Source organism: Rhinolophus hipposideros (genome assembly GCF_964194185.1).
Source record: "Rhinolophus hipposideros genome assembly, chromosome: X".
NCBI classification, from domain to species: Eukaryota; Metazoa; Chordata; class Mammalia; order Chiroptera; family Rhinolophidae; genus Rhinolophus; species Rhinolophus hipposideros.
This window is the reverse complement of record NC_138046.1, coordinates 99,260,139-99,287,289: the sequence shown is the minus strand read 5'-3', so window position 1 is coordinate 99,287,289 and position 27,151 is coordinate 99,260,139. Positions and strand designations below refer to the sequence as shown.

Below are 27,151 nucleotides of genomic sequence, written 5' to 3'. Positions count from 1 at the left end.
TTATGTCATTAGCACTTCTCTAAAAATAGAGACATTAACACATTTTGTTACTGTGAATTTGCCTTTTCCATCAGGTCATCTCTGTACTTTAAAAGTTTTATTGTCTTTTTATATTTTCTGTGCTTTTATTACGCTAATATTGTATTCTCCTAAGTTAAATGAATAATTTTGGAAAATGTCATCAAATGTGATTTAAGACTGTGTCTTGGGAATTTGCAAAGTTGTTTATGTCATCAGTATGCTCATTTGTGTTGACATTGTATAATGATATTTAAGAAAACTTGTGACTGGCTGCTTCTATTTGTTGGACATATTTTGAGCAAAGCTTTGTGTTAGGCACTGTGTGGGTTGCCAGGACCACAGAGACAAAAAAGAGACAGTATCTGATCTCAAGAATTGTGTGTTCCAAATATATAGGCACCAAATATAACCATAAATTGTGAACCGTTTCTTCTTTCAGAAGAAAAATTTTTGTTGTTTCCTTCTCATGTGCTATTTGAGTCTAGAAACCCATTGCTTTTCTCCTTTCCCTGTGTGAACTGCATTAATTCATCTGTAGACAAGTGGCAGTAGCTATAAGTGTGAGTCCTGTGGTTAGAAACCTCCAGGTGAAAATCCCAGCTCTATCCGTTAGTTACTAGATGTAGTAGGCACTTCTTGCTGTGTAACAAACCACCCCACAACTCTGTATCTTAAAAAGGCAATTATTTTTAAATTTTTCATTTGGATGCAGATTGGCTTGAACTTGACTGATCTAAGCTGGGCTCAGGTGGGTGGCTCTGCTTCAAGCTGAGGCCGCTGGGGCTGTTCTGTTACTCACTCACTGCAGGTCTGTGAGTCAGCTGGGTGGCTCTGCTGCATATTTGCTCATTCTGGGCACAGGCCAAAGGGACAAGTTACTCAAGAGAAATACTTTTAATAGTAGAAATGCAAGAGAAGAGCTGGGGTTAGAGCTGGCATGTTGTCACTTCTACCCACATGCTGTTGACCAAAGCAAATCACATGATCAAGCTCAAAGTCAAAGGGTAGGAAGACCTACTTTGTCCATGGTAGGGTAATGGTAAGGATGCAGAGAAGAGTGAAACATTGGGGTCAACAACCTTATCTACCACAACAGTTGCGTGTCTTTGGACAAGTCATGCAACTTTCCTAAATTTCTATTTCCTCATTCGTAAATGGAGGTAATGATTGAACCTATATTATAGAATCATGATGAGGATTAAGTAGAATACCATGTGCAAAACTAATTGCCTAAGTACCTGAACATAGTAAGCAGACAATATCTTTTAGCTGTTGTTGAGGGCTGAGTCCTAACACTAGGTTCACATTTCTTGGGTGACCCTAGAGCCTGGACTTCCAATCACAGTTGTAATTCTTGGTCCACAATAGACCATATACTCTGTAATGCATGTCTGGCTTGCTAAGAGTATGAATGTAATATTGTAAGGATACAGATGTAAACCACTGCTCTTGTTCTTCTTAGGTAAATTCACAACAGAATACCAGGGCCAATTACCTATTGTCATTTCTCCAAGTAATGGTATTGTAAAGCCAATGTCATCAACGATTATTAAAGTGGATTTCTGTGCAGATCAGCCCAGAGTTGTAAATGAGGTGGCAAAGTAAGCATATACTATGGTTCTTAATTCTAATATAGTGCTTTATACTTTTCTGCTTTTCTGTTTCACGCTTCAGATATGTCTGTTGTCTTTGAATGTAGGTTAGCTTCTTGTTTTTTCAGTCAACATGAATTCATTCAATCTCTAATATTTACCAAGCACTAAAGACTCAAAAATGGGAAAAACAAGAGGGTGACATATGGGTACACATAACAGGAATGCCTTGTTTGGATTTTGTGGGGGTTAAGGAGTGGATCAATTACTTGGGGCTCCACTAAGGAGGTAATAGTTACACTTATTGGTGAGTAGGAATTAGCCAGACACAGAGCAGTGGTGTGATTTGCGCTGAGTGTATATGTGTGTGTGTGTGTGTGTGTGTGTAGGGGAGGTGGGTGTTGGTGATGGAGTGGCTTAAAGGAGTGATTTCAGGCAAAGTAGAAGACCTTAAGTTGAAGTTGAATTCCTAGAGGTGAATAGACAGTGTCAACACACTGAGACATCTGAGGAATATAGAGGCAAAGAGATGGAGGTCAGGAGTGATTTGAGATCAGATCAGAAAAACAGAGTGATGCAGGGTCCAGTAAAGCACCTCATAGGACAGCGTTGTTTAATGCTGTATGTCTTAGTTCATTAGTGGGATGTACAATCATCTAATGGGTCATCACCAGTATTAAAACAATGAAATGGTAAATATCAGAATGCATCTCAGGGCAATTTTTTTTTGAAGGGGAACAGGACTTTATTGGGGAACAGTGTGTACTTCCAGGATTTTTTTCAAGTCACGTAGTCCTTTCAATCGTAGTTGTAGAGGGCACAGTTTAGCTCCAGGTCCAGTTGCTGTTATTAGTTGCAGGGGGCGCAGCCCACCATCCCTTGCGGGAGTTGAACTGGCAACCTTGTGGTTGAGAGCCCACTGGCCCATATGGCAATCGAACCGGCAGCCTTTGGAGTTAGGAGCACGGAGCTCCAACTGCCTGAGCCACCGGGCCAGCCCTCAGGGCAAATGTTTTGTAAAACTTGTTTTTTTGGTGTGTGTGGGTGTGTGCATGTGTGTGTCTGTGTTTGTGTGTTTCTTACATTGCAATGTAAAATATATTTCTTATTGAAGGTCACAGGCAAAAAAAATTTGAGAAACAATTGTGAGTCCTGATAGGAGTTTAGTTTTTATTGTGAAGGCTGTGGAAGGTTTAAGCTGGGAGTGTCTTAATTACTTTGCATTTTAGAAAGGTCACACTAACAGCAGTGTGCAAAACAAATCAGGGAGTACAGAGGTGGAGTGGGTAGTCTGACTAGAATCTATAATAACAAAGCAAAAGAGAAATGATAAAGGCATCGGCTAAGGTACAAATTGGGAATATAGAGAAAATTGTGCAGATTGGAGATGTGCTATTGAGGTAGATTTGCCTAGATTTAGTGATTGGTTAGTGATTTAGTGATAGATTGATTGATTTAGTGATAGAAAGGGAAGGTAAGAGGAAGGTCAGGTCTGTGGGAGATTTTGAGTTCAGTTTTGAAATGTTGGAATGGATTTGCTTTGCAGGATACTATGGAGCCTATTAGATTTACTTATCTTGAGTCCCAGAAAAAAAAAATTTGTCTAGGTATATTGGCTTGAGGGTTGTTAGTGGATAAGTTGTTGATGAAATATGAAATATTGAAAATAACTTAGAGGAAGGTAGAGTATGAAAGAGTAGGAGAGAAATACTATTAGTCATGGAGCTTACAAAATATCCAAGTCTTAGAAGAATGGGATGGTAGAGTCTCAATAAGTTAGAAGAAAACCAGGAAAGTATGGTGTCAAGAACCCTAAGGAGGAGAGATTTGCGAAGAGATGGTATCAACCATGTTCAATGTGACAGATCTGGTGTAAGATAAGGACTTAGGATGTGGACTGGTCACTTGTCTGTGGTATCCGATGGGGCAAGATTCAAAAGGATTGCATTTAGTTCCAGAGGGTGATAAATGTGGGGTGGGGGCCAATTTCAAAAGGGAATTCAATTTAGTCTGGGAAGTGAAGTTTTATTGGGGGAGAATATTCATTTTAGCAAAGAGTGGGGTTTTGCTGAGATACTTTGCTTTGTAGGGAATTGGATTGTTATGATGGGGATGAGGTTGGCTATTGGACCTGGGGGAGTAGAATGAGTTAGAAAAGAATCTCACAATTCTAGAACTAGAGGTGACCATATAAATTATCCCATCTAACTCTAGTATTTACAAAATAATTGGTGATAATGGACATACCAATAAATTGTCTTCGGGGTTAATTCATGCAGTTGTTTCCCAACTTTGTTGTTTCCTGGAGAGAATGAATTAGGTTGTATGTATGCCGTTCTACTATGCAGATTCAGACAGACAGAAGGACATGGTAGTCTCTGGCATATATGTGAAAGCAACTGCTCTTATGTCTGCATTTTAATTATAATGTGATTTTATAAAAGTTCTGTTTAACAGACAACAATTTAGTGGTTACCAGAGGTTAAGGGGGGTAGGGAAGAAGGTAGATATTTAGGTAAGGGGGGATGGTGACAGAAGGAGAACTGACTCTGGGTGAACACACTTGTGATATATAGATGATGTATTACAGAATTGTACACTTGAAACCTATATAATTTTACTGACCAATGTCACCCCAATACATTTTTAAGAAGTTCGGTGTATACAAATATTTAAGAGAAAATTAAAATATATGGAATTCTAACTAAAATATGTATGTATAATTCATTATCTTGTAGAGTAAGTCTGCAAGATCGTCCAGACATATTCTTGACTATCAAAGTTCGTGTGGTTGAGCAGATTATTGAATTGTTAAGCATGAGTGGTAATAAAAAAGTGGAATGCATACACTTTGGTTCTACTTTCTTTGGAACATCAAAACTTGAACGTGCTCTTTTATACAATAATAGCCCAGCACCCATAAATTGGGTGGCCGTAATGCAAAATGACGCAGTTGGAGAAGAATTGGTAAGTAAATAGTACAACAGAAGATCAGGTATTATGTTTTGAAACAGATTGTTTTGAGCTTACTAATAACCAACAGCTGTTTAATTTTTCTAAATATGTTTTAACATGCAGATAAGATTTCATTTCATGGTGTCTCCAAGGATAACCTGAAAAAGTTCAGTAAATTAAGCTAACGTTGATAGTAATATATCTGAAGTCAATCAGACAAGTGTTTCTTATAAATCAGTGGCTAATGGGGGGGGGATTCTGCTATCAACAATTTTTCAAAAGTTCTTCAAATTTTATGATGTACCTTGATCAAATTTATGTATGTTACTTTAAAGGTAGAAAATCTCTATCTTCTAGATGCTAGAATTTCGATAATCATTTCATGACCTCTTAAAATATTGTATTTTGTTTGTGTTTTGCCTTTATTTCTTATTTTATATTATAGGGTACAGATATTCACCAAAGAACAGATGTTGCGATAAATAATCTTAACTACTTAAGAAAAATAAAGGACATAGATGTTACTTTATTTATCTCCTGTGTTCCTAATTCAGGGAAGTTGCTACCTTATCAAAAGACTACAATTACATTTTGTTTCAGCCCAAGGTAAGCAAAAAATAATTCCATTGTGATGTTACTTATTAATGGAAGGTATATTAACCGTATATTCGTCAGATTGACTTTAATATTAAAACTTGTCAGAAGGCGGAGGGGGGATGGTAGAAGAGGGCAAAGGGGGTCAAATATATGGTGATGGAAGGAGAACTGACTGGATGGTGAGTACACAATGTGATATATAGGTGATGTATTATAGAATTGTACACCTGAAACCTATGTAATTTTACTAACCGTTATCACCTCAATAAATTTTTAAAAAATCACCTAATATTACCATATATTTTTTCTTTGTAATTCTGCCAAATTTCACTTTATATATTTATTAAATACATATAAACTTAAAAAAAAACTTGTCAGAAGGCACAAATCGGATTTGTCTTATTATGGTCCTAAAAATTTCTAACATGCTTAATATTGTCTCCGATAGTTACAAATGTGGTTCTAAATACTTCATGTTAAATGAAAAATCTCTCCAGACCTTGTAGAAATGGGGTGGTGGGAGTGGAAGTTTGGGTTTGTGTTGGAGTGTGGCCCCAAATCAATCTGTGCAACCAAGACCTTGTTGTCCCTGCGGAAATAGGCCATGGCCAGTGGCAGGCAGTATGTTCTAGGTGCCTCCAAAGAGGTTGCAGGGCTACCGCGCAGGTAAAATGCTTGCTCACTGAGTATCCTGAATATTAAGCCTATAGCAGTTTTGCTGGGGCAACCACACTTGGTTGCTGAAATTCACACAGACTTTGAGGACTTTTGCCAATGGATATTTTTCACAATTCTGAGTACTTGGTTTGGTTACTTAGTTTGAAAATATATTTGGAAATGCTGTTTTAAATATGTAGTAGCAATTTCAGCTACACTTGAGAGGTTGCAGTGGGTGGCAGTAATCCATCCAATTGTAAGTATGTTTATCCTTGTTGGTGAGAAGGCAATGTTTAATGTCCTTTTCTCTGTGGCAATAGGGTCACTTGGTGATACCAGTTGTCTGCTGAAAACTGAATTGTGTTAAGGAGGGTGATAAATCAAGTAATTGTTCTATTTGTACAATCTATACTTGTCTTATTCATCATACCTTCATACAGGAAATTTCTTCAGCGAATCTGTAAGATCCTGTTTCATACACACGCTTTGAAATTCTAAGTACGAATTCATTTTCCTGGCAGCATGGTAACTTTGAGAGTCTAGCATAAACTCATAGATCTCATAGATATGAGCATGCTTTGAAGTCTTAATTAAATGTGTTCTCAACATTCTATTTGCATTTTTTAAAAAAGGTTTTATTGGGGAAGGGGAACAGGACTTTATTGGGGGACAGTGTGTACTTCCAGGACTTTTTCCAAGTCAAGTTGTTGTCCTTTCAGTCTTAGTTGTGGAGGGTGCTGTTCAGCTTCATGTTGTGCCGTTCAGCTTCAAGTTGTTGTCCTTTCAGTCTTAGTTGTGGAGGGCACAGCTCAGCTCCAGGTCCAGTTGCCGTTGCTAGTTGTAGGGGGCGCTGCCCACCATCCCTTGCGGGAGTCCAGGAATCTAACTGGCAACCTTGTGGTTGAGAGCCCGTGCTCCAACCAACTGAGCCATCCGGGAGGCAGCTCAGCTCAAGGTGCCGTGTTCAGTTAGTTGCAGGGGTGGAGCCCACCATCCCTTGCGGAACTCGAGGAATTGAACTGGCAACCTTTTGGTTGAGAGCCCACTGGCCCATGTGGGAATCGAACCGGCAGCCTTTGGAGTTAGGAGCATGGAGCTCTGCCGCCTGAGCCACAGGGCCGGCCCCCTATTTGCATTTTTATGTAATATTTCTCATCAACCTTTTGTGTCTGTACGTATTTGAGTATCCACTGCTAAAAAAGCTGACCTCTAGTTAAGGCAAGTAAAGATGGCCAGTGCACAGAACTGTGATGTAACCCGTCTCTGTTTTGAGTCTTACTTCTCTTCTTCACATCCTTGTGTTTTCTTCTCTGACAAAATTTGGCTGTTACCAAGTCTTGTTCTCCAAATTACTTTTTCTCTAACAAGGATGTGGTTAGCAATATGTGCTTAGTCTATGGGAGGAACACTTACGTAACAGAGGTTTGCAATTACATCCAGGGGTAAGAAGGACTATTTTAGAGAACTGAACGAACAGTCCTTAGCCAGCAATGAACTTTCCATTGAAAGTAAAGCACTTACATAGCAAGTGGCATTGGAGTTGGAACTTGATCACTTGGTGTTTTTAAATTACTCTTTGTCTTGCAAATGTTGTCATGAGTTTGTTTTTGGGATATTTACATTTTGTGGCCTTCTTTTGGCAAGTCTTTATGTCTGTGAAGTAATATTGGAAAATGGATCACAGTCATATTTTTATTCTGAACTTTCATCTGTTTGCATAGATTTAAGGATTTGGCTGATACTCCCTTTTGAGAAGTAACTAAGTCTATCATATTGGCTTTCAGAACAACTGATTGTAATTTTTTACAGGCTAGTTGCTGATAATAAAAAGGATAATGATCCTTCACATAGGCAGGACTATGCTGTCTTTTTGAGAATTGACTCCGTAGGAAGTAAAGATGGATTTTTGAGAGATGATGACAGTAAAACTATCACAAGTAAGTGTGAAATAATCATCAAATGTATAGCTGTTTAAATTGTTTAAAAGTTTGGACATCAATATTTGTAGAGACAGTTTAATAAAAATATATAATTATTGAATTGAACAAAAATGCAAACATAATCCAGAGACCTTAAAATGTCTTTTGTGGCATGTAAAGAAAACAATCAACCTCAGAAGCATTTACATAATAATCTTCCAACTATAATTTAGAAGACTTTATTATTTGAAAATGACATTATATAAATATGATGATCTAGAATTTAAGGAATGAAACAACACCAAAAACCACCCTGGCTTCTTCTCCTTTGTAAATATACGTTTTCTCTTAGAGATTGATAGGGGAACAAATGACCCATTCCACCTCTACCAGCTCTTCAGCTGTCAGAATCTACATACAGTAATAGTCAAAGAACAAGACTTAGAGCTTTGGTAAATAGGGTACAATATCCTGTCATAGGATATTAGTACGTGCCTATGCTTTGCAGGCCAATGTCAAGATGCATTCTTACGTTCTTTTACATTCTTAGGTAACATTGGGTAGGCTGCAGTGAGCAAAAATGGAATAAGACTTGAGTTCAGCTTAGCAAGACAAATCAAAGAGAAAACAATAATATAGGCAGGTGAGGGATCCAATCCAGAAAGATGAGCCATGCAAGTCAAGAGTCTAAAAGATTTGCATGTCAGTACAGTGATATGTATCACTGAGTAGAGTTGAACTGTGTTGTTAGGGCAGAAATTGATTTCTCTGTTACTATTTATGTTATGGTTTGTGATACTGAGCTCTGTCTGCTGATTATTGACAGAACATTTGTTCAAGGATTGCAAGTTACTCTAGTTTTGAATGGCTAGAGATGGAGATGCTAGGTTTGTCTCAAAGGTAATTGAGAGTCTAGGAGAAGCTAGAGAGCATCAGTATAGAAATACAAATTTTGGGGGGGATTCCAGTCACATGGCTTTCTGCAAAACTGTTCTTTCACCCAATTAGAGCCTACAATTCATAGTTCCTACCTTCATTCTAGTATCTTCAAAAGTTCACGTTTCCCTTATTTCCCAGCTTATATTATTCCATTGCCTATTATTTTAATCACCTTTTTCCATGTACACTTAAATATCTTGGCCCATCTCCCATAGTGACTGAGTGGAAAACCTATAATCTGATTAAATTAAACTCAACCTTTCTGGGTCTAATTGTGATGAAGAAAAAACACAAAACCATGCTGTTAGGTTTTTTTCATCTATAGTCACTAACCCCCAAGTTGGTGCTGTAAGATTTTTCCCATTCCTGCTGCATTCCTCCATTAATTCATATTCTCATAACATGAGAATAGTATCATACACCTTCCCTTTTCACCTCAAACCTTCAATACTTCCTCCTTCATCTCTAAACTTGTAAATACATTAAGTGACCTACTAGTAGACATTTCCACTTGGATGTTTACTAGGCATCTCAAACTTAACATGTCCAAAAAAGAACTCCTGGTTTCCCTATAACCTGTCCCTCCTGCAATCTTGCCTGTCTCAAGAAGTGGCAATCCCATCACTTCAGTTGCTCAGGCAAGAAACCTTAACATCATCATTTAGCATGTGTTCAATTTCCTATTCTACATCCAATCCATCAGCAAATTTTGTTAATTACCCTTAAAAATATATCTTAAGTGTGACCATTTTTCATCATTCTAATGCTACTCTTACCTAGGATTTTTGGAAAGTTCCAAGCAAATTCCTGCCTTGGAATCTCTGTCCTTGCTCATCTCTCTATTTGGAATGTACTTTTACTAGATTTTTACATGATTTTCTTTCAGAGTCCCTTTATGTTTTTGCTCAAATGTCTTCCAATCAGAGATGCCTTTTTGGACTTCCCCATATAAAAGAGCAGCCCCAAGATAATGTGCTCTGTCTTACCCTTGTATGGGAGGAAAAATATTTTTCCTTCTACTCTCCTAGGTTCTTGATTGAGACCCCCTGTAATAAAGGCAGATAGTAGGAGAAAAACACATAGAATTTTAATAACATGTATCACTCCTGTATACATGGGAAGAGACCCAGGAAAACTGAGTAACTCTTCAAAATGGCCGAAGCCACCACCTTAAATACCATCTCCAACTTAAGACAAAAGAAGATGTTGGGGTGGGGAGACACTTATGGGAGATTAGCAGGCAAATCACAGTGAACAAGGGTAAGGTTGTTATGCAGATTTCAGGCTGTGCCTTTGACAGGAGATTCTTCCTGGTACAGAGGGGAGACACCCTTACAAATAGGTATTTCCCGTATGCATGTAAAATGTCTCTTATAAAAGGGTGACTTCTACTAGGTTTTCAGAGCTTTTCCTACTGCTGTTTCTTGAAAATAATCTGCCTAAAATAATCCTTATGCCAAAAAGGCGTATTTTGGGGTGACAAATTCCGCTTCCCTTCACCTACGTTACCTTTCCCCATAGCACTTATCATCTCTGAAATGCTGTACATTTCTTTATTTTATTATCAGTATTACCTCATTAGAATGTAAAGTCGACGAGAGCAGGAATATTGTCTGTTTTATTCACTGCTGTTATCCCTAAAGGCTAGAAGAGTACTTGGCACAGAGAAGGCACTCAATTGTTTTGTTGTACGAAAAATTGAATGAACGATTGAATATCTGAAGACCTGATTGAATATCTCATTAGGTCTTTTAGATGACACTATTTGGACTAAGCAAATATATTTTGGATTTCCAAAGCACTTTTTATATTGAAAAGCTCCGACTGCTTTTACAGGTGATCAGTTTCAGAAATTGGAGTTAGCACTGACTGGCTCAGGACTTCCTCTGATACTACAGTTTGATCCAGGAACAGTTCTTAATTTTGCACCTTGTTCCATGGGGGAACATTCAGACGTTATGTTTACCATTTACAATCAGTCCAAATTGCTTTCTGTGAGGTTCCACTTTAAGAAAACTGCACATTTTAAAATGGATCCCCAAAGTGGCCATGTTAACGAAGGACGCATGAAGGTAAGATACTTATTCTATGTTTTCACATATTTCAAATATTTTAAGATTTGCTAAAATGCCTTGCAGAGGATTAAAAACTACTGTTTTTTTTTTTTTTTTTTTTTTGCATCAGTGTTTATAAACTGTATTTCTTTTCTGGCCTAGTTATGAATACTTTTGTATTGGCACTCATATAGTATCCATAATTATTTAAATGCCTTTCATGTGCCAGTAAAAGCATTTGACATTGTAGGGAATGTAAAGAAGTGCAAAACACAGTTACGCTTCTAACGTTTTTTTTATGAGAGAATATTTATTTATCTAGTGCCCAGAAGGCCTACCCCTAAACTTAAATATCCAGCACTAAGCCTTGGCACTCCCAGCTGTGGGTGGGTGCAGGAATGGGTCCTGGAGCCCTTGTCTAGGGCAGTGGAACACAAAAGGTGAAAAGGAGGTGGGAGCCAGGCACTCATACCAATCCCAGAGATGCTAAGGGGACTACAAGATTCTTTGGGCCCCACTGCCAAGCGGGAGTGCACGCCTGTGGCAAAAGTGGAGGCCCAGAGCCATGAGCAGAGGCTGTAGCCAGGTGCCCGCCCCAGTGCCAGCAAACCCAAGACAGGAGAGAGGGGTTGTGGCAGTTTTGCCTGTGAGGGGCCCAGGCCTTGCCCTCCTGTGAGGCGAGGTGCTATGGGGAAAGCAGCCTCTATAGTCCGAGTACTGGCTAAGGGGTGAGTTTCTGAGTCTTTTGCATAGGTGCATGTCCCCCATCCCTCCAGCTAGCACCCTGCAGTCACTGGTCACTGGCGTTGTGTGTCTGGGGCCCAGTGAGGGATGGTGGGCCTGAGGTCAGGCTGGCGTCAGGAGGCTGGTTTTCATCAGATAGTCCCGCATCAGGCGGGGAAGGGGATAGGTCCAGGCCCAGGTTCGGGTCTTGGCACAGGTACTTGTAGCCCCGGATCGGCTAGTACAGGTCCCACAGCTGGCACAGTAGAGTCGTGTCCAGCTGTCACAGCCCCACCACCTACCTGCGCAGAATCGCTAGGGGTCCCATGTGGGCGGCGCCTGCATTAGCGGGAGCTTCCGGTGATGCGGGCAGCGGGGCCCGGCACATCGCATCTGAAGGTGCCGCAGAGTTGCTGTAGCTCCAGCCAGAAGCAAGCCGTGCTGGTGCTTAGCAGAATGCTGAGGCCACGTGGTAGCAGCGGGAGCTCAGGACTCAAGTGGCCTACCCCGCCCTGGTGCCTAGGCCAGGGGCAGCTGATTCACTGTTGGGCCTGCAGGCGTGGATGGCCGCGCCGCCTCCCTCCCTCCAAAGCTCCACCCGGTAAGAATTTTTTAATATACTAAGGAAGTGTAAGACATGCACAATCAAGTAGGGTTTAGCAAAATGCAAAACAACATGTTAAAAGACATCTGTAACAGGTAATCTAGAAGCTCAGAGGGCAGTGTGTATACTTCCAGCCAGATAGAAAGGTCTTCGTACAATAGTTAACACATGAGCCATTCCTTGAAGGTCGAGTAGAAGTTTCAAATTTGCAACTGATGATAGTAACTGGCCCTAGCCTTGTACTGCTCGTGCAGAGCAGAAGAGGTAAACACCGAGGCATACGTGTGAGTACCAGGCCAGTTTGTGGAAGTCGGGCTGCTTTTCTCTTACCGCTGTACTCACATACCTCTTTCCCAGATCCTACAAATCAGGGGTTGGCTGACTATGTATGGTCCACAGGCTAAATCTGGTCTGCTGCCTGTTCTTTTAAATAAATTATTATTGGAACTTTCGCTCTTGTTTGCCTGTTGTCTGTGGCTGCTTTCATACTGCAAAGGCAGAAGTTAAATAGTTGTGAGAGAGAAGTATGACCCATAAAACCTAGAATATTTACTTCTATTTGTAGAAAAAAATTGGCTGAACCTTGCTCTAAACCAGGGGTGTCCAAACTGTGGCCCACGGGCCAACTGCGGCCCTCAATCCATTTTTTATTGGCCCGCAGGAAATCCCCAAAATATATTTAGTTTACTTAAATAAACCAGGTGATGCAATACGTACTTCACCTTGAGTGAGTTTGTGTATTTTACCGCATATGGCCCTTGGTGAAAACCATTGAAAAAAGTTTGGACACCCCTGTTCTAAACAGTAGCAACCATGAGCACTTTCAGTTTCACCTCTGTTTTTATGTTATTACCTTTTCTCCACTGCGTAGTGATAGGGTTCATAAAGTTACTGATGGAAGCTTTTTCCCAATTGTAATCAAGAACTATTGTATACATGTTTAAACGCATGCAGCTCATATTCATAACTCTTACTGCTTCATTGGAATGACTCTCCCCACCCAATTTGGATAGATTTAATCATTCTTCACAGAATAACAAGTGTTATCCACATTATCCAAAGCGTTTTCTTTATAATAACTTCCTAGATTTCCTTTAGTCCAGGTCTCTTAATCATACCAACTCAATTCATTTTCTCCAGTAACATGCACATCTTTCAAAACATATCTGATAACTAAGTTCCTAATATAATTTTTAACTCTATACATTTCCAGATTTCTCTAGCACTAATAAGTTTCAAATTAATAACCAGTGAAAGTAGGAAATGTGGGAGACACTGGAGAACTGTGACTTCCACAGGCTGGTCAAATAGCTTTTGACTGTTTAGAAGTGTGGTGAGATTATTCTTCTTTTAAATACCAGCTTATTAAAGTATAATTCACATAACATAAAATTCACACATTTAATGTATACACCTCCGTGGTATTTAGTATATTCACGGAGTTGTGCAAACATCAACACTATCTAATTCTGTAACATTCTCATCACTCTTCTCATCCTCAGCCTCTGACACCCACTTAATCTATTTTTTATCTCTCAGAATTTTCCTGGTCTTGATATTGCATATAAATATAATCATAGATAAAGAGACTTTGTGTCTGGTTTCTTTGATTTAGCGTAATATTTTCAGGATGCATCAATGTTGGAGTACTATCAGGACCTCATTCCTTTTTATGGCCAAATTGCTGTCCATTGTATGGATATACTACCTTTTCTTTATGTATTCATCAGTTGATGAGTTAGTTACCCAATAAAGATTTGAGGCTGTAAAACAAATTCAAAGTTTACTTAAGGGGTCTTAAAAGATTTGAATCCTAGAGACACAGACTCAGGTAGTAACCCAACTGCACTCTGGAGAGAACAAGGAAAGGCTGTGTTTGTAAAGGCAAAAACCACAAGATGTAATTCTTTCATGCAAATGAAGGATTGCGGGCTAGTTCACAGGGATTGGTTTGTTTCAGTATGTAAACAAGGGAGGCGAAAACTACAAGGAAGGAAATAAAGTCCATATATGTCCATATATGTCCATGTAGCAGTTGTTCCAGGATGTTTATGGCTCCACGCTGTTTATTGCTTGGCCTTGAGCTGAGTTTAGAAACAGGCTTAGCAACTTAAAAGCAGCTCAGAACTGAGATGTGTGGAGGCCCACTTTCTTAATCGCCTCCTGACTATTTTAAGTGTCTCTCTCAGGAGTGTTTATTCCATTTTACTTTTTTCCCACTATCAGGTATTTGAGTTGTTTCTACCTTTGGCTATTATGAATAACGGTGCTACAAACATTCATGTGCAAGTTTTTTTCATGTGCAGGTTTTTGTATGGACAGATTTTCTTAATTTATGTATTTTTTATTATAGACACCAAATATATAATTAAACAAAAATGAAATATTAAGAAATTGTGATCAAAGTGCACTGAAGGCATTGGCAGTAAATATACAGTTTGTATTTGCCCCACACTTAATTTTATTCTCAACATTTTGTTCTCAGCTTTATTGAAGTATAATTGACAAATAGGAGTTGTATATGTTTAAGGTGTAAAACTGGATGTTTGATGGATCTATATTTTGTGAAATGATCACCACAAGCTAATGAACATGTTCATTACCTCACATTGTTAAGATTTTTTTGTTTATGGCGAGAAACTTAAGATCTACCCTCTTAACAAATTTCAAGTACACAGTATAGTATTGTTAACTGTAGTCACCATGCTGTACAATAGATCTCCAAAATTTACTCATCTTGCATAAATGCAGCTTTGTACCCTATGAGCAACATTTACCTATTTCCCCCCTCCCTTCCACCTCTGGCATCCACCATTCTATTCTCTCCTGAGTTTGACTGTTTTGGATTCCACATATAAGTGAGATCATGCAGTATTTGTCTTTCTGTGTCTGGCTTATTTCACTTAACATAAGGTCCTCTAGGTTCATCCATGTCTCAAATTACAGGATTTCCTTCTTTTTTAAGACTGAATAATATTCCATTCGTCTGCGTATGGATTTCTAGTATTTACACCATTTATTAAAGAGACTGTTCTTGGCACTCTTGTTGCAGTCCAGTTGACCATAAATGCATGGATTTATTTCTGGGCTCTCTATTCTGTTCCATTGATTTATGTCTTTTTAAAAATGCCAGTCAGTATCATACTGTTTTGATAACTGTAGCTTTATAATATAGTTTGAAATCAGGACTTGTGATGCCTCCACCTTTCATTTTCTTGCTTAAAATTGCATTGGCTATTTAGGGTCTTTTGTGTTTATGATAGGAACAAAAAATAATATAATACTTAGGAAAAACTTAACTAAAGAGGTGAGAGACTCGTACAATGAAAATTATGAAACATTGACAAAGCAACTTAAAGAAGACACAGATAAATGGAAAGACATCCTGTGTTCATGGATTGGGAGAATTAATATTGTAAAATGTCTGTACTACCCAAAGTATGTACCCAAAGTTTATTGTAATCCCTATCAAAACCCCAGTGTCATTCTTTACAAAAAAAAAAAATCCAAAAATTCATATGGACAGGTTTTCAGTATGTTCAGTATATACCTAGGAGTGGGATTGTTGAGTCATTTGATAACTATGTGTTTAACTTTTTGAGAAACTTTTACACTGTTTTCTAAAGAGACTGCACCATTTTGCATTCTTGCCAGCAAGAAATGAGCATTCTAAACCTCCACAGCCTTTCCCATATTTGTTAATGTCCTTTTTTTGTATATAGCCATCTAGTGGATGCAAAGTGGAATGTCATTGTGGTTTTCATTTACATTTCCCTAATGACTAATGATGATGAATTTCTTTTCGTGCACTTAATGTGAATTTGAACATCTTCTTTAGAAATATGTTTATTCATGTCTATGATAGGCAGAATAATGGGCGCCTAAAAATGTTTTTATTCTGATCTCTGGAATTTGTATGTGATGTGCCATAACAAAGGAGAATTCAGGTTTTAATTGGAATTAATGGTGATAATCAGGTGACCTTAATATAGGAATATGAGCCTGGATTATCTGAGTGGGCCAATATAGTGACAGGGGTCCTTAAAAATGGAAATATGAGGCAGAAAAAGTATCAGTATCACAGCGCTGTGATGTGAGAAAGATTTGAAATCCATTGCTGGATTTGAGGATGGAAGGGGAGGATGATGAGCCAGTGAATGTGATGGTGGAAAAGAAGGAAATGGATTCTCCACTGGAGCCTTCAGGAATGAACGTAGTACTGCTGAAACCTTCATTTTGGTCTATTGAGACTTGAATCAGACTTCTGACCTACAGAAGTAGAAGAAAAGAAATTTGAGTAGTTTTAGCCCAGAAAGTTGTTCATAATTTATTATTGCAACAATAGAAAACTAGTAACTCTCCTTTACTCATTTTTAATTGGGATAGTTATCCTTTTGTTGTTGATTTGGATTTGCAAGACTTCTCTGTATTCTGGATTACAAGTCCCTTATTGCATGTATGAATTACAAATATTTTCTCCCATTCTGTGGGTTATCTTCTCACTTTGTTGGTAGTGTTCTTTGAAATACAAAAGTTTGAAAATTAAGTCCAATTTTTCTAAGTTTTCTTTTGTCTTTTGCGCCTTTACGTAATCATAGAATATCCAACGTCATTAAGATTCGGTCCCATGTTTTTCTCTAAGAATTTTAGCTCATACATTTAAGTGTATTATCCAATTTGAGTTGTATATGATGTTCTTCAGAGGTCCAGATTTATTCTTTTACATATAGATGATCAGTTATTCCAGAATCTTGGCGCACTTATTTAAAAAATCGGTTGACTATAAATGTAAGAGTTCATTTCTGAACTCACAATTCTATTTTATTTATCTAAGTTTATTTTTATGGCACCACTGCAATGTACTAATCAGTATTGTAGTAATTTTTAAAAGTGGGAAATGTGAATCCTTCAAGTTTGCTCTTTTTAAGAAATATTTTTGAGCAATCTGAGACCCTTGAAAATTCATATGAATTTTAGAATTAGTTTACCAATTTGTGCAAAAAAGAAAGATAGAAAAACAACCTCCCCAAAAAAACCCAAACAATAAAAAAAAAACAGCAGGTGGGATTTTTGATAAAAATTGTGTTGAATCTATACATCTGGGAGTGTTGCTATCTTAACAATATTAAATCTTGTAATTCATGAAAATTGGATATATTTCCATTTATTTATGTCTTTTAAAATTTCTTTTAATGGTGTTCTATAGATTCTATGTACAAGTCTTATAATTCTTTTTAAAATTTTATTTCTACGTAGTTTATTTTTGATTCAATGTAAATGAAATTTTATTCTTAATTTTAATCAATTTAAAAATCAATTAATAAAATTAATTAAAAGCTAATTGATTAAAATTAATTAATTCAACTAATTAAAATTAATTAAAAATTAATTTTCTATTGTATGTACATGCAACTGATTTTTGTATATCGACTTTGTTTCCTGTACCTTGATCTCCTTTATTAGTTCTGATAGTTTTTTAGTGGATTCTTTGAGATACAAGATGTTACCTGTGAATAGACATCATTTTACATCTTCCTTTCCAACCTAGATGGATTTTATTTATTTTTTTCTTTCCTAATTGCCTTGGCTAGAGCTTCCAATGTAGTATTAAATAGAAGTGACAAGAGAGGATGTTTTTCTTGTTTGTAATCCAAGGTGAAAGCTTTTAGTCTCTCACCTTTAAGTATGATGTTAGCTGTGGGTGTTTCATTGATTGATTGCCTTTATAAAACTTGAGGAAGTTCTGTTCCAAGTTTTTTTGATGTTTTTATTGTGAAAATATGTTACATTTTCTCAGATACTTTTTCTGTGTCTATTACAGTGATAATGTGGTTTTTGTCCTTTATTCTATTAAGGTGGGATGTTATATAGATTTTCAAATTTTAAACCTGGGATAAATTGCAGTTGTACATGGTGAGTAATCCATTTTATGTATTGTTGGATTGTTGGACTCAGTTTGATAGTATTTGGTTGAGGAATTTTGCATATATATTCCTAAGAGACATTAGTCTGTAATTTTCTTTCCTTGAATATCTTTGGTTTTCACATTAGAGTAAAACTGGTATTATAGAACAAGTTTGAAAGTCATCTTTCCTCTTCAATTTTTAGAATAGTTTGTGAAGGATTGGTGCTAATTCTTCTTTAAATGTTTGTTACAATTCACCATCAACTTTCTGTCAGAAGTTTTTTGATTCCTAATTTAATGTCTTGTTATCCTACAGCTAACAAGATTACAGTTAACAATATTGCAGATTTTCTATTTCTTCTAGAATCATTTTCAGAAGTTTTCACCCAAGAATTTGTCCATATTATCTAATTTGTTGGCGTACAATTGTTCATCATATTTCCTTATACTCCTTTTTTTTCATGTAAAGGTGATAGTGATGTCCTCTCTTTCATTCTTGAATTTAGTAAATTGAGTCTTTTTTTTTTTTTTTTGCTTGCTGGGTCTAGCTGAAATTTTTTTTTTAGTATCATTGATCATTTATTTAAAAGACACAGTTGCAGGTTTATGGATTTTTCTCTATTCTTTTCAATTCTCTATTTTGTGTACTACTGCTTTTGTCTTTATTCTTTTTTTTTTTTTTTCCATTTTGGGTGTACTTCGCTCTTCTTTTTTATGTTTCCCAAGGTGGAAGTTTAGGTTATTGATTAAAGGCTGTTTTCTTTTTTAATATTGGTGCTTACAGCTATAAACTTGATTCTCACCACTGCTTTTGCTGCACCCATAGTTTTGGTATGTTGTGTTTTAGTTTTCCTTCATCACAAAGTATTCTCTAATTTCCTCTGAGATTTCTTTGACCCATTGGTTACTTAGGAATGTATGATGTAATTTTTACATATTACTGAGTTTCCCACATTTCTGTCTCTTTGGTTTTTTTTTAACAATTTCTATATTTTATGGATATTCTCTATTTTGTGAGATGTTGTCTTCACCTTTACTTTAATTTTTAAATTGAGGTATAATTGACATAAAACATTAGTTTTAGGTGTACAACATAATGATTCGAAACTTAAGTTATTGCACAATGATCACAATAAGTCTAGTTAATATGTTACCATACACAGGTACAAAAATTTTGTTTCTTGTGATGAGAAATTAAAGATTTACTCTCTTAGCAACTTTCAAATATACACTATAGTGTTATTAACTATAGTCACCATGCTGTATATTACATACACATGACTTCTTTATGTTATAACTGAAGATTTGTACCTTTTGACCCTCTTCACCCATCTTGTCCACCCTCTTCCACCCTCCAGCCTTTGTCTCTGGCAACCACCAGTAATTTTTTCTCTATCTATGAGCTCATTTTTAAAAAAGATTCCACATATATGTGAGATCATACGGGATTTATCTTTCCCTGACTCATTTCACTTATAATAATGCCCTCGGGGTCCATCCATGTTGTCACAAATGGGAAGATTTCCTTCTTTTTTATGGCTGGATAATATTCCATTGTACATTGATACCACATCTTTTTTATCCAAGTCGGTGGGCACTTAGGTTGCTTCCATTTCTTGGCTATTATAAATAGTGCTGCAGTGGACATGGGGTGTACACACATCTTTTTGAATTCATGTTTTCATTTTCTTCAGATAAATATCCCAAAGTAGAATTGCTGGATCATATAGTAGTTCTATTTTTAATTTTTTGAGAAACCTTCAAATTGTTTTCCATAGTGGATGTGAAAATTTCCATTCCCACCAACAGTGCACAAGGGTTCCCTTTTCCCTGCATCCTCACCAACACTTGTTGTTTGTGGATGATAGCCATTCTAACAGGTATGAAGTGGTATCTCATTGTGGTTTTGATTTGCATTTCCCTGATGATTAGTGATGTTGAGCATCTTTTTATGTACCTGTTGGCCATCAGTATGTCTTCTTTGGAAAAATGTCTATTTAGACCTTCTGCCCATTTTTCAGTTGGATTGTTTGGGTTTTTTTGCTATTGAGTTGTGTAAGTTCTTTATATATTTTGGATATTTGTCCCTTATCATTTATATGATTTACCATTTTTTTCTCCCATTCTATAGGTTGCCTTTTCATTTTTTGATTGCTTCCTTTTCTGTATAGAAGCATTTACTTTGAGTTAGTCTCACTTGTTTATTTTTACTTTTATTGCCATTGATTTTGATGTCTTCCTTTAATTTTTCAGATATGTTTTTCTTTAGTGCTTTGAAGATATTTGTGACATAATAGTTAACTTATTTGTCAGTAAGCCCAACATTTTGGTTTCCTCAGGCACAGTTTCTATATACTTTATCTTTCCTGTGTATTGGATATACTTTCCTATTTCTTTGTGTGCCTCATAATTTTCTGTTGAAAACTAAGCATTTTAAATGATATCATTTGGCAACTCTGGAAATCAGACATCCCCCAGAATTTATTCTTGCAGTTTGTTGTTGTTTTGTCTGTTTAGTGACTTTCTTGACTACTTCTATTGTTGCCTTTGTTATGTGCAGCCAATCAAGTATCTGCTCAGTTAATTCCGAGATTCTCTTAAATTCTTTGTATCAATAAGTCTCAGCCTTGCCAGGGGCACATGTGTAAGTGTGTTGGGTGGGGCATGTCTTCAGTGTTTCGTGAGGTAGTTTAACACTCCTTGTGGTCTTCAATTCCTCCTTATATAGAGTCTCAAAGCCAGCTAGAAGTGAGAAGTTAGAGCTTTCTCAAAATTTTCCTGGGGAGATACACTCTCCTGCACATGTGTATAACAATCTAGATTCCCAGGAGTATGTCAGAGCTTTGCAAATACCCTCTGATTCTTTTGTGCTTTTTTTCTTTGCTTTTTCCTTCCCTTTTCTGTTTGGATTGTTTTGTTTTGGTTAGCCCATTAGTAGCCTGAAATGGTCATGCTGCCTCAGGTGGCTGTGGTCTTCAACAATTGCTGCTGATGCTTTTTTCTTAGGGGAGGGGGTGTGTGTGCAAAACTTTAGAGGGGAGAGTTGTTCACAGAGAAGGAGCTCCGAGTCAGGTCAGTTAAAGACATGCCCTCATAATAAACATTTTAGCTAGCTTCCAGATAGGACAAAGAGGGACAGTTTTCTGGTGATGGAGTTTTGGGAGAGCTCCAAACACATTCTTCTCTCTCGCTGGCTGCTAGGCTAATAGTTTTCACAGCTACCATGGTTGCAAGGCTTTTGTTTTTCAAGGAGAGCACAAAACTGGAAACAGGAGGATGGGATTACAGCAAGTAAAAATACCACAGAACCTTATATTTTTTCAGATATTCAGCCTTTTTTTCCCCCTTAAATAAATACGCCTTGGATTTTTGCAAGCTTTTAGGTAATTTTCAAATATCTGAAAAAAGTTGATTTTGACGTTTATCCCAGTGGTCTTTTTCTGTTTGTAGAAGAGTAGATTTCTGGAGCTCCTTAATCTGCCATTCTGGAAGTGTTTTAGTATCATTGTTCTTATTTTTTTTCTCAAATAATTTTCCAGTAATATGTATCATAAAGGTTTAGCAATACTATATATGGCATTTCTAAAGCACTTTCATATCACCATGATGAACTAGCTCCCCTAAAATTTTGTAAATATTTTTTTTGAATTTGCCTTTTTTTATTTTCTAACAATACAGTATTGTTTTCTTAATCCATTTGGGCTGCTATAAGAAAATACTGCAGGCTGTGCAGTTTATAAACAACAGAAAGTCCTATATCAGGATACTAACATGATGAGGTGAGGGCCCTCTTTCTGGTTGCAAACTATGTATTCTTATGTGGTGGAAAGTGATAGGGAGCTCGGTGGGCGCTCTTTTTTTATTTTTATTTTTTAAAGATTTTATTGGGGAAGGGGAACAGAACTTTATTGGGGAACAGTGTGTACTTCCAGTACTTTTTTTCCAAGTCAAGTTGTCCTTTCAATCTTAGTTGTGGAGGGTGCTGTTCAGCTTCAGGTTGTTGTCCTTTCAGTCTTAGTTGTGGAGGGCGCAGCTCAGCACCAGGTCCAGTTGTCGTTGCTAGTTGCAGGGGGCACAACCCACCATCCCTTGCGGGAGTCCAATCGGCAACCTTGTGGTTGAGAGGACGCGCTCCAACCAACAACTGAGCCATCCAGGAGCTCAGCGCCAGCTCAGCTCAAGGTGCCGTGTTCAATCTTAGTTGCAGGGGGCAGAGCCCGCCAGCTCAGCTCAAGGTGCCGTGTTCAATCTTAGTTGCAGGGGGCAGAGCCCACCATCCCTTGCGGGACTTGAAGAGCTGAACCAGCAGCAACCTTGTGGTTGAGAGCCCACTGGCCCAGGAGAGAATCGAACCGGCAGCCTTCAGAGTTAGGAGCACGGAGCTCTAACCGCCTAAGCCACCTGGCCAGCCCTCTTTTATAAGACCACTAATTCCATTCAGGAGGGCTCTGTTCTCATGACCTAATCATACTGCAAAAGCCCCATCTCCTACTTCAGTCACACCGGGCATTAGGTTTAAACATGAATTCTGGGGGTTCAGAAACATTTAGCTTATAGCAACTGGTTACTTTTCTTCTTTTTTTAGGAAGTGAAGTGTTCGTTCGTTCCACATCAACTTGGAGAGTTCAAAGTGAAGCAGGTCTTAGAGATTGTTGGCCCGGTGGCAGATGAAAATTTTCAGTCTGTGTCGCTGAAACCTTTTCATGAAATAAATTTAATTTTCAACAGTGTCTGCAGACTTGATATGGATAAAGTTGTGATGAAAAGTAATCCTGGTAAGCTATCATGGACGCTTACTTTTTTTTTAGGTTAATATTGGATTATCTTAATACATTAATTGCTTTGCTGTGTGTGTCAAATGTGGTCTAATCTAGTGGTTCTTACCTTTTGAATGCCTCAAAACCACCTAGAAAGTCTGTTAAAATAGATATCACTGGCCTATATCCCAGCATTGATTATTAACTAGGTCTTTGTTAGAGCCCAAGGATTTGCATTTCTAACATGTTCCCATTAGATGCTGATGCCGCCATTTTGAGGAATCACACTTCGAATACACTGGTTTAGTGATCTGTAAACTTTACTTAATATTTTAATATTTTTTATTTTATCCTTCTACTTTTTTGTTTGAGTCTATAATGTAAACCGATTTTGACCATTTCATGGATTTTCTTATTGCTGCTGTTTCACCTAATCTTTAGTTATCTTTTATACATTGAACCATATGTAATTGCTGATATTTAACTCTGTTTAACCCATAAAATTTATTTTGTATAGGTCAACCTAGTCCTTCAAGTTACTATGTTTATTTTTTATGCATGCATTATTTTGCTAAGTTGTTTTGTGTACGTCCATTTGTTAAATGAATAATTTCACTAATTTGTTTGTTTATGTAGGGATTTAGCTTTAATTTAGAACCAGTGGTCTAGTGTACTAATTAACTTACAGATGTTATTTGGAAAACTGAAATTCAGAAAAACATATTTAAACTTACTATCCAATTCTATCAAAGATGTGTTACCTCTAATCAGTAATCCTACGGGACGCTTTATGGTCAAAGATTGGGCAAAATCGAAGGAATATGCACCTGTTGCAATGCTTCAATCAACCATGACAAGCATTCACAGTCATCGCTCATGTAAAGAGACAAGGAATGATGTGCTTATTGCCTTTCCCAATGACCGACCTGCAAGTATCAAGTCTGGAGAGCAGAATAAACTTTTCAGGTAACATGCCATATATTAAAAACCTGAAATTTGGAAATAGACAGTGACCAACATGATATACAGAGGTCTTATCAGATCCTGCTATGACAAACTAATAATGGTAAGAATAATAATACTTATAATAGCAATACAATTTATCTTCTCTCTCTCTCTTTTTTTTTTACGTTAGAGGAGATGATTATTGAATGTTACTGTATTGCTTCATCTAATCTCTCATCACCTCTGCTGTGTATTTGCCAAGAAGTGAAAGGTTTACCAGATGATTCTTACAAGATGCTGTTGACAAGACTAGAATAATAATAGAAGTAATCACTTTTGGAAATGTATCATGTCCTCACAGTAGTCAGGTTCATTGAGTATGGTTGAGAGTTTGAATTTATCTAAGATTAAAAAAAATAATAATAACATAAAATTGTGAAAAATGACTTATCCTTGTCATCATCATCATCTTTGTTCCATCCCCTCAAAGTCGGATTTCCAATAACCTTTCCAAAATTGAACTAAAACCTCCCCTATTAGTATTGTAAGTCGTGTTAAACCTCAATTTAAATTTATCCAAACCTCAAAGAAATTGTACCTTACCAATCAATGCTTAGTGAGAAGAAACCCAGGCTTGCTGACATCTTTATCTGGGCCATTAGATCGGCAATAGTTTTTACACATTTGAAACTGAAATGGGTTTTTTTTCTGTCTGCTTATGTGCTGCTACCATGTTTCCCCGAAAATAAGACCTAGCCAGACAATCAGCTCTAATGCGTCTTTTGGAGAAAAAATTAATATAAGACTCAGTATTGTATTGTATTATATATTATAAGACCAGGTCTTATATTACATATCCTATTATAGTAAAATAAGACTGGGTCTTACTAATTTTTGCTCCAAAAGACGCATTAGAGCTGATTGTCTGGCTAGGTCTTATTTTCGGGGAAACGTGGGAGTAGACTATCTCAACTTTATAATGTCCCCCCCTGGACTTTCTCTTCTTGTCTCTTTACCTTTGGTGAGTCATTAAACTCACTTAATTTTATAGCCATTTTCTTACAATACCATTTGATTTTTAGGCCATAGTTGTTTTATTATCCACAATTGGAAAATTCTGGGTTTTTATATAGTCTGTCTTATTATTTTATTTTACAATTCCATCCACACTAGCCTCTCTCTCTCTTTTTTATTTGACAAGTACCATAAAACACAGAAGCATAAAAATTACTCAGATTCCATTTTAAATTATTATATGATATAAAAAGGGAAAATCCCTCCCTCTGGCTCATTGCACACGGTCCCACCCTGCAGAGGTATCTGCAGGAAACAATTTATTTTTATTTTTGTTTTTCAATTACAGTTGACATTCAGTATTATTTTATGTTAGTTTAAGGTCTACATCATGGTGGTTAATCATTTATATAATTTACAAAGTAGTCTCCCCACCCCATTAGTCTAGTACTCGTACCTGACACTATACATAGTTTTTACAGTATTATTGATTATATCCCCATGATGTACTTATATCCCTTTGTTGGTGACTGTTTTGTAACTTCCAATTTGCACTTCGCCTTCACCTTTTTAACCCAGCTGTCAACCCCCTTCCCATCTGGCAACCATCAGTTTGTTCTCTGTATCTATGAGTCTCTTTCTGTTTTTTTTTGGTTTATTTTTGTTCTTTAGATTCCACATATAAGTGAGATCTTATGGTATTTGTCTTTCTCTGTCTGACTTATTTCACTTAGTATAATACCCTCTAGGTTATTCATGTCGCAAATGCTAAGATTTCAATTTTTTATGGCTGAATAATAATCCATTGTAGGAAACACGTTTTTAATATGTTCTTTTTAGTTGTTTCCTATGCTTAGACAAATATATGTACGTTGAGATATAATGTGTTCATTTAATGTTAACATTTCTAAATCAATATTAATCAGATGATCTAAAAAGGTTGCAATTTTTTTGAAGAAGGCTAAGTATTTCCTATTTATCCCATAGCCATAATTATTTTTTTCAGTTCGCACTTATCCATACTATGGAAATACAAAATTTAGTCCAGTTATTTTCTGGCTAGCAATTAGTAAGTTTAATGAAATTTTACAGTGTGTTAAATTTTTGGTAATATTGCTATTTTATTTTTTAATGCATTTTTTCAAATTATGAGTGGCAAATAAGGTAGGAATTAGTTGTACTTTTTGTTTACTGCAGTATGCCCTGTGCTTAGAACAGTGTCAGGCCTATAGTAGGCGCTCAGTAAATATTTTTTAAATACATAAATGAGGAAAAATGTTTTATTTATATAGTCATTTTTGCCCCCTGTACTTGGCACATTAAAAAAATATCTACTCAAAGCTGCAGAGTCTTTTCTTGAAGTTTATTCTTTAAGGAACTGATAAGCATTTAGATATGTTAGTAATCGGTTCTTTGTCACCTAAGTCGTTTACTATAATAGTATATTCCCTGAGGATAAGGGAGGACCCTGTGCTCCTTTCCAAGTCCCTCCTTTTCTTCCTGTTTTAGACACAGGAAATTCAGATATTGGAATTATTTCTAGGTTCTAAAGGTAGTTAAGGTTCCCAGAGCCTGAAGAGAAATTTAAATATCAGCTATCTATGAATAACAAAGCATTTGTTCTCTCTCATTGCTTCACCCTCTTAAAGATTTGAACTGCAGTTAAAGCTGTCTTACTGTAACCACTGAGGAACTGTTGAAAACAGGAAGAAATATTAGATTAAGTTTCATTTGACGGTATGACTATAGTAGTCCCCTCATATCCATGGCGGATCCTGTTGTTCCACGACCTCCAGGGGAGCCTGAAACCGTGCATATTACCAAACTATATACACTGTGTTTTTTTTTCTATACAAACATACATACAGAGGGTTCCAAAAAATGTGTACACATTTTAAGAAAAGAAAAAATTGTATTAAAATTGTAATACTCAATATATACTGATAACAAAAGATGAATACAAGTCATGTTTGATTTCTGCAATTAAAATAGGTGCTCAAAGTGGTTACCATCAGTGAAATTTTAATACAGTTTTTTTTCCTTAAAGTGTATATGCATTTTTTTTTGGCATCCTTTGGGTATACCTATGATAAAGTTTAATTTATAATTTAGGCGCAGTAAGGTACTAACAATAATTAATGATAAAATAGAACAATCATAATAATATAATGTAATAAAAGTTATGTGAATATGGTCTCTCTTTCTTTCTCTCTCTCTCTCTCCTCTCTCGTAACTGATCTGATAACCAAGAAGGTTACTAAGTGACTGACAGGCAGGGAACATATACAACCTAGATACATCGGACAGAGGGATGAGTCACTTCCAGGGTGTGATGGAGTGAGATGGTGTGAGGTTTCATAGTGCTACTCAGAACAGCCTGAAATTTAAAACTTAGGGAATTGTTTAATTCTGGAATTTTCCATTTAATATTTTTGGACATGGTTGACAGTGGATAACTGAAACTGTGGA

The 27,151-nt window shown here is 36.8% G+C and overlaps 1 protein-coding gene across 1 annotated transcript in view; it reads left to right on the top strand.

Moving 5' to 3' along the window:
* CFAP47 (cilia and flagella associated protein 47) overlaps nt 1–27,151 on the top strand; it is a 365,678-nt gene that overhangs the window by 13,789 nt on the left and 324,738 nt on the right. Inside the window, exons 4-10 of the mRNA XM_081043051.1 lie at nt 1,484–1,622; nt 4,352–4,580; nt 5,014–5,174; nt 7,632–7,759; nt 10,517–10,752; nt 22,552–22,741; nt 23,476–23,689. Coding sequence (XP_080899177.1) covers nt 1,484–1,622; nt 4,352–4,580; nt 5,014–5,174; nt 7,632–7,759; nt 10,517–10,752; nt 22,552–22,741; nt 23,476–23,689 — 1,297 coding nt within the window. The remainder of the gene's footprint in view (nt 1–1,483; nt 1,623–4,351; nt 4,581–5,013; nt 5,175–7,631; nt 7,760–10,516; nt 10,753–22,551; nt 22,742–23,475; nt 23,690–27,151) is intronic.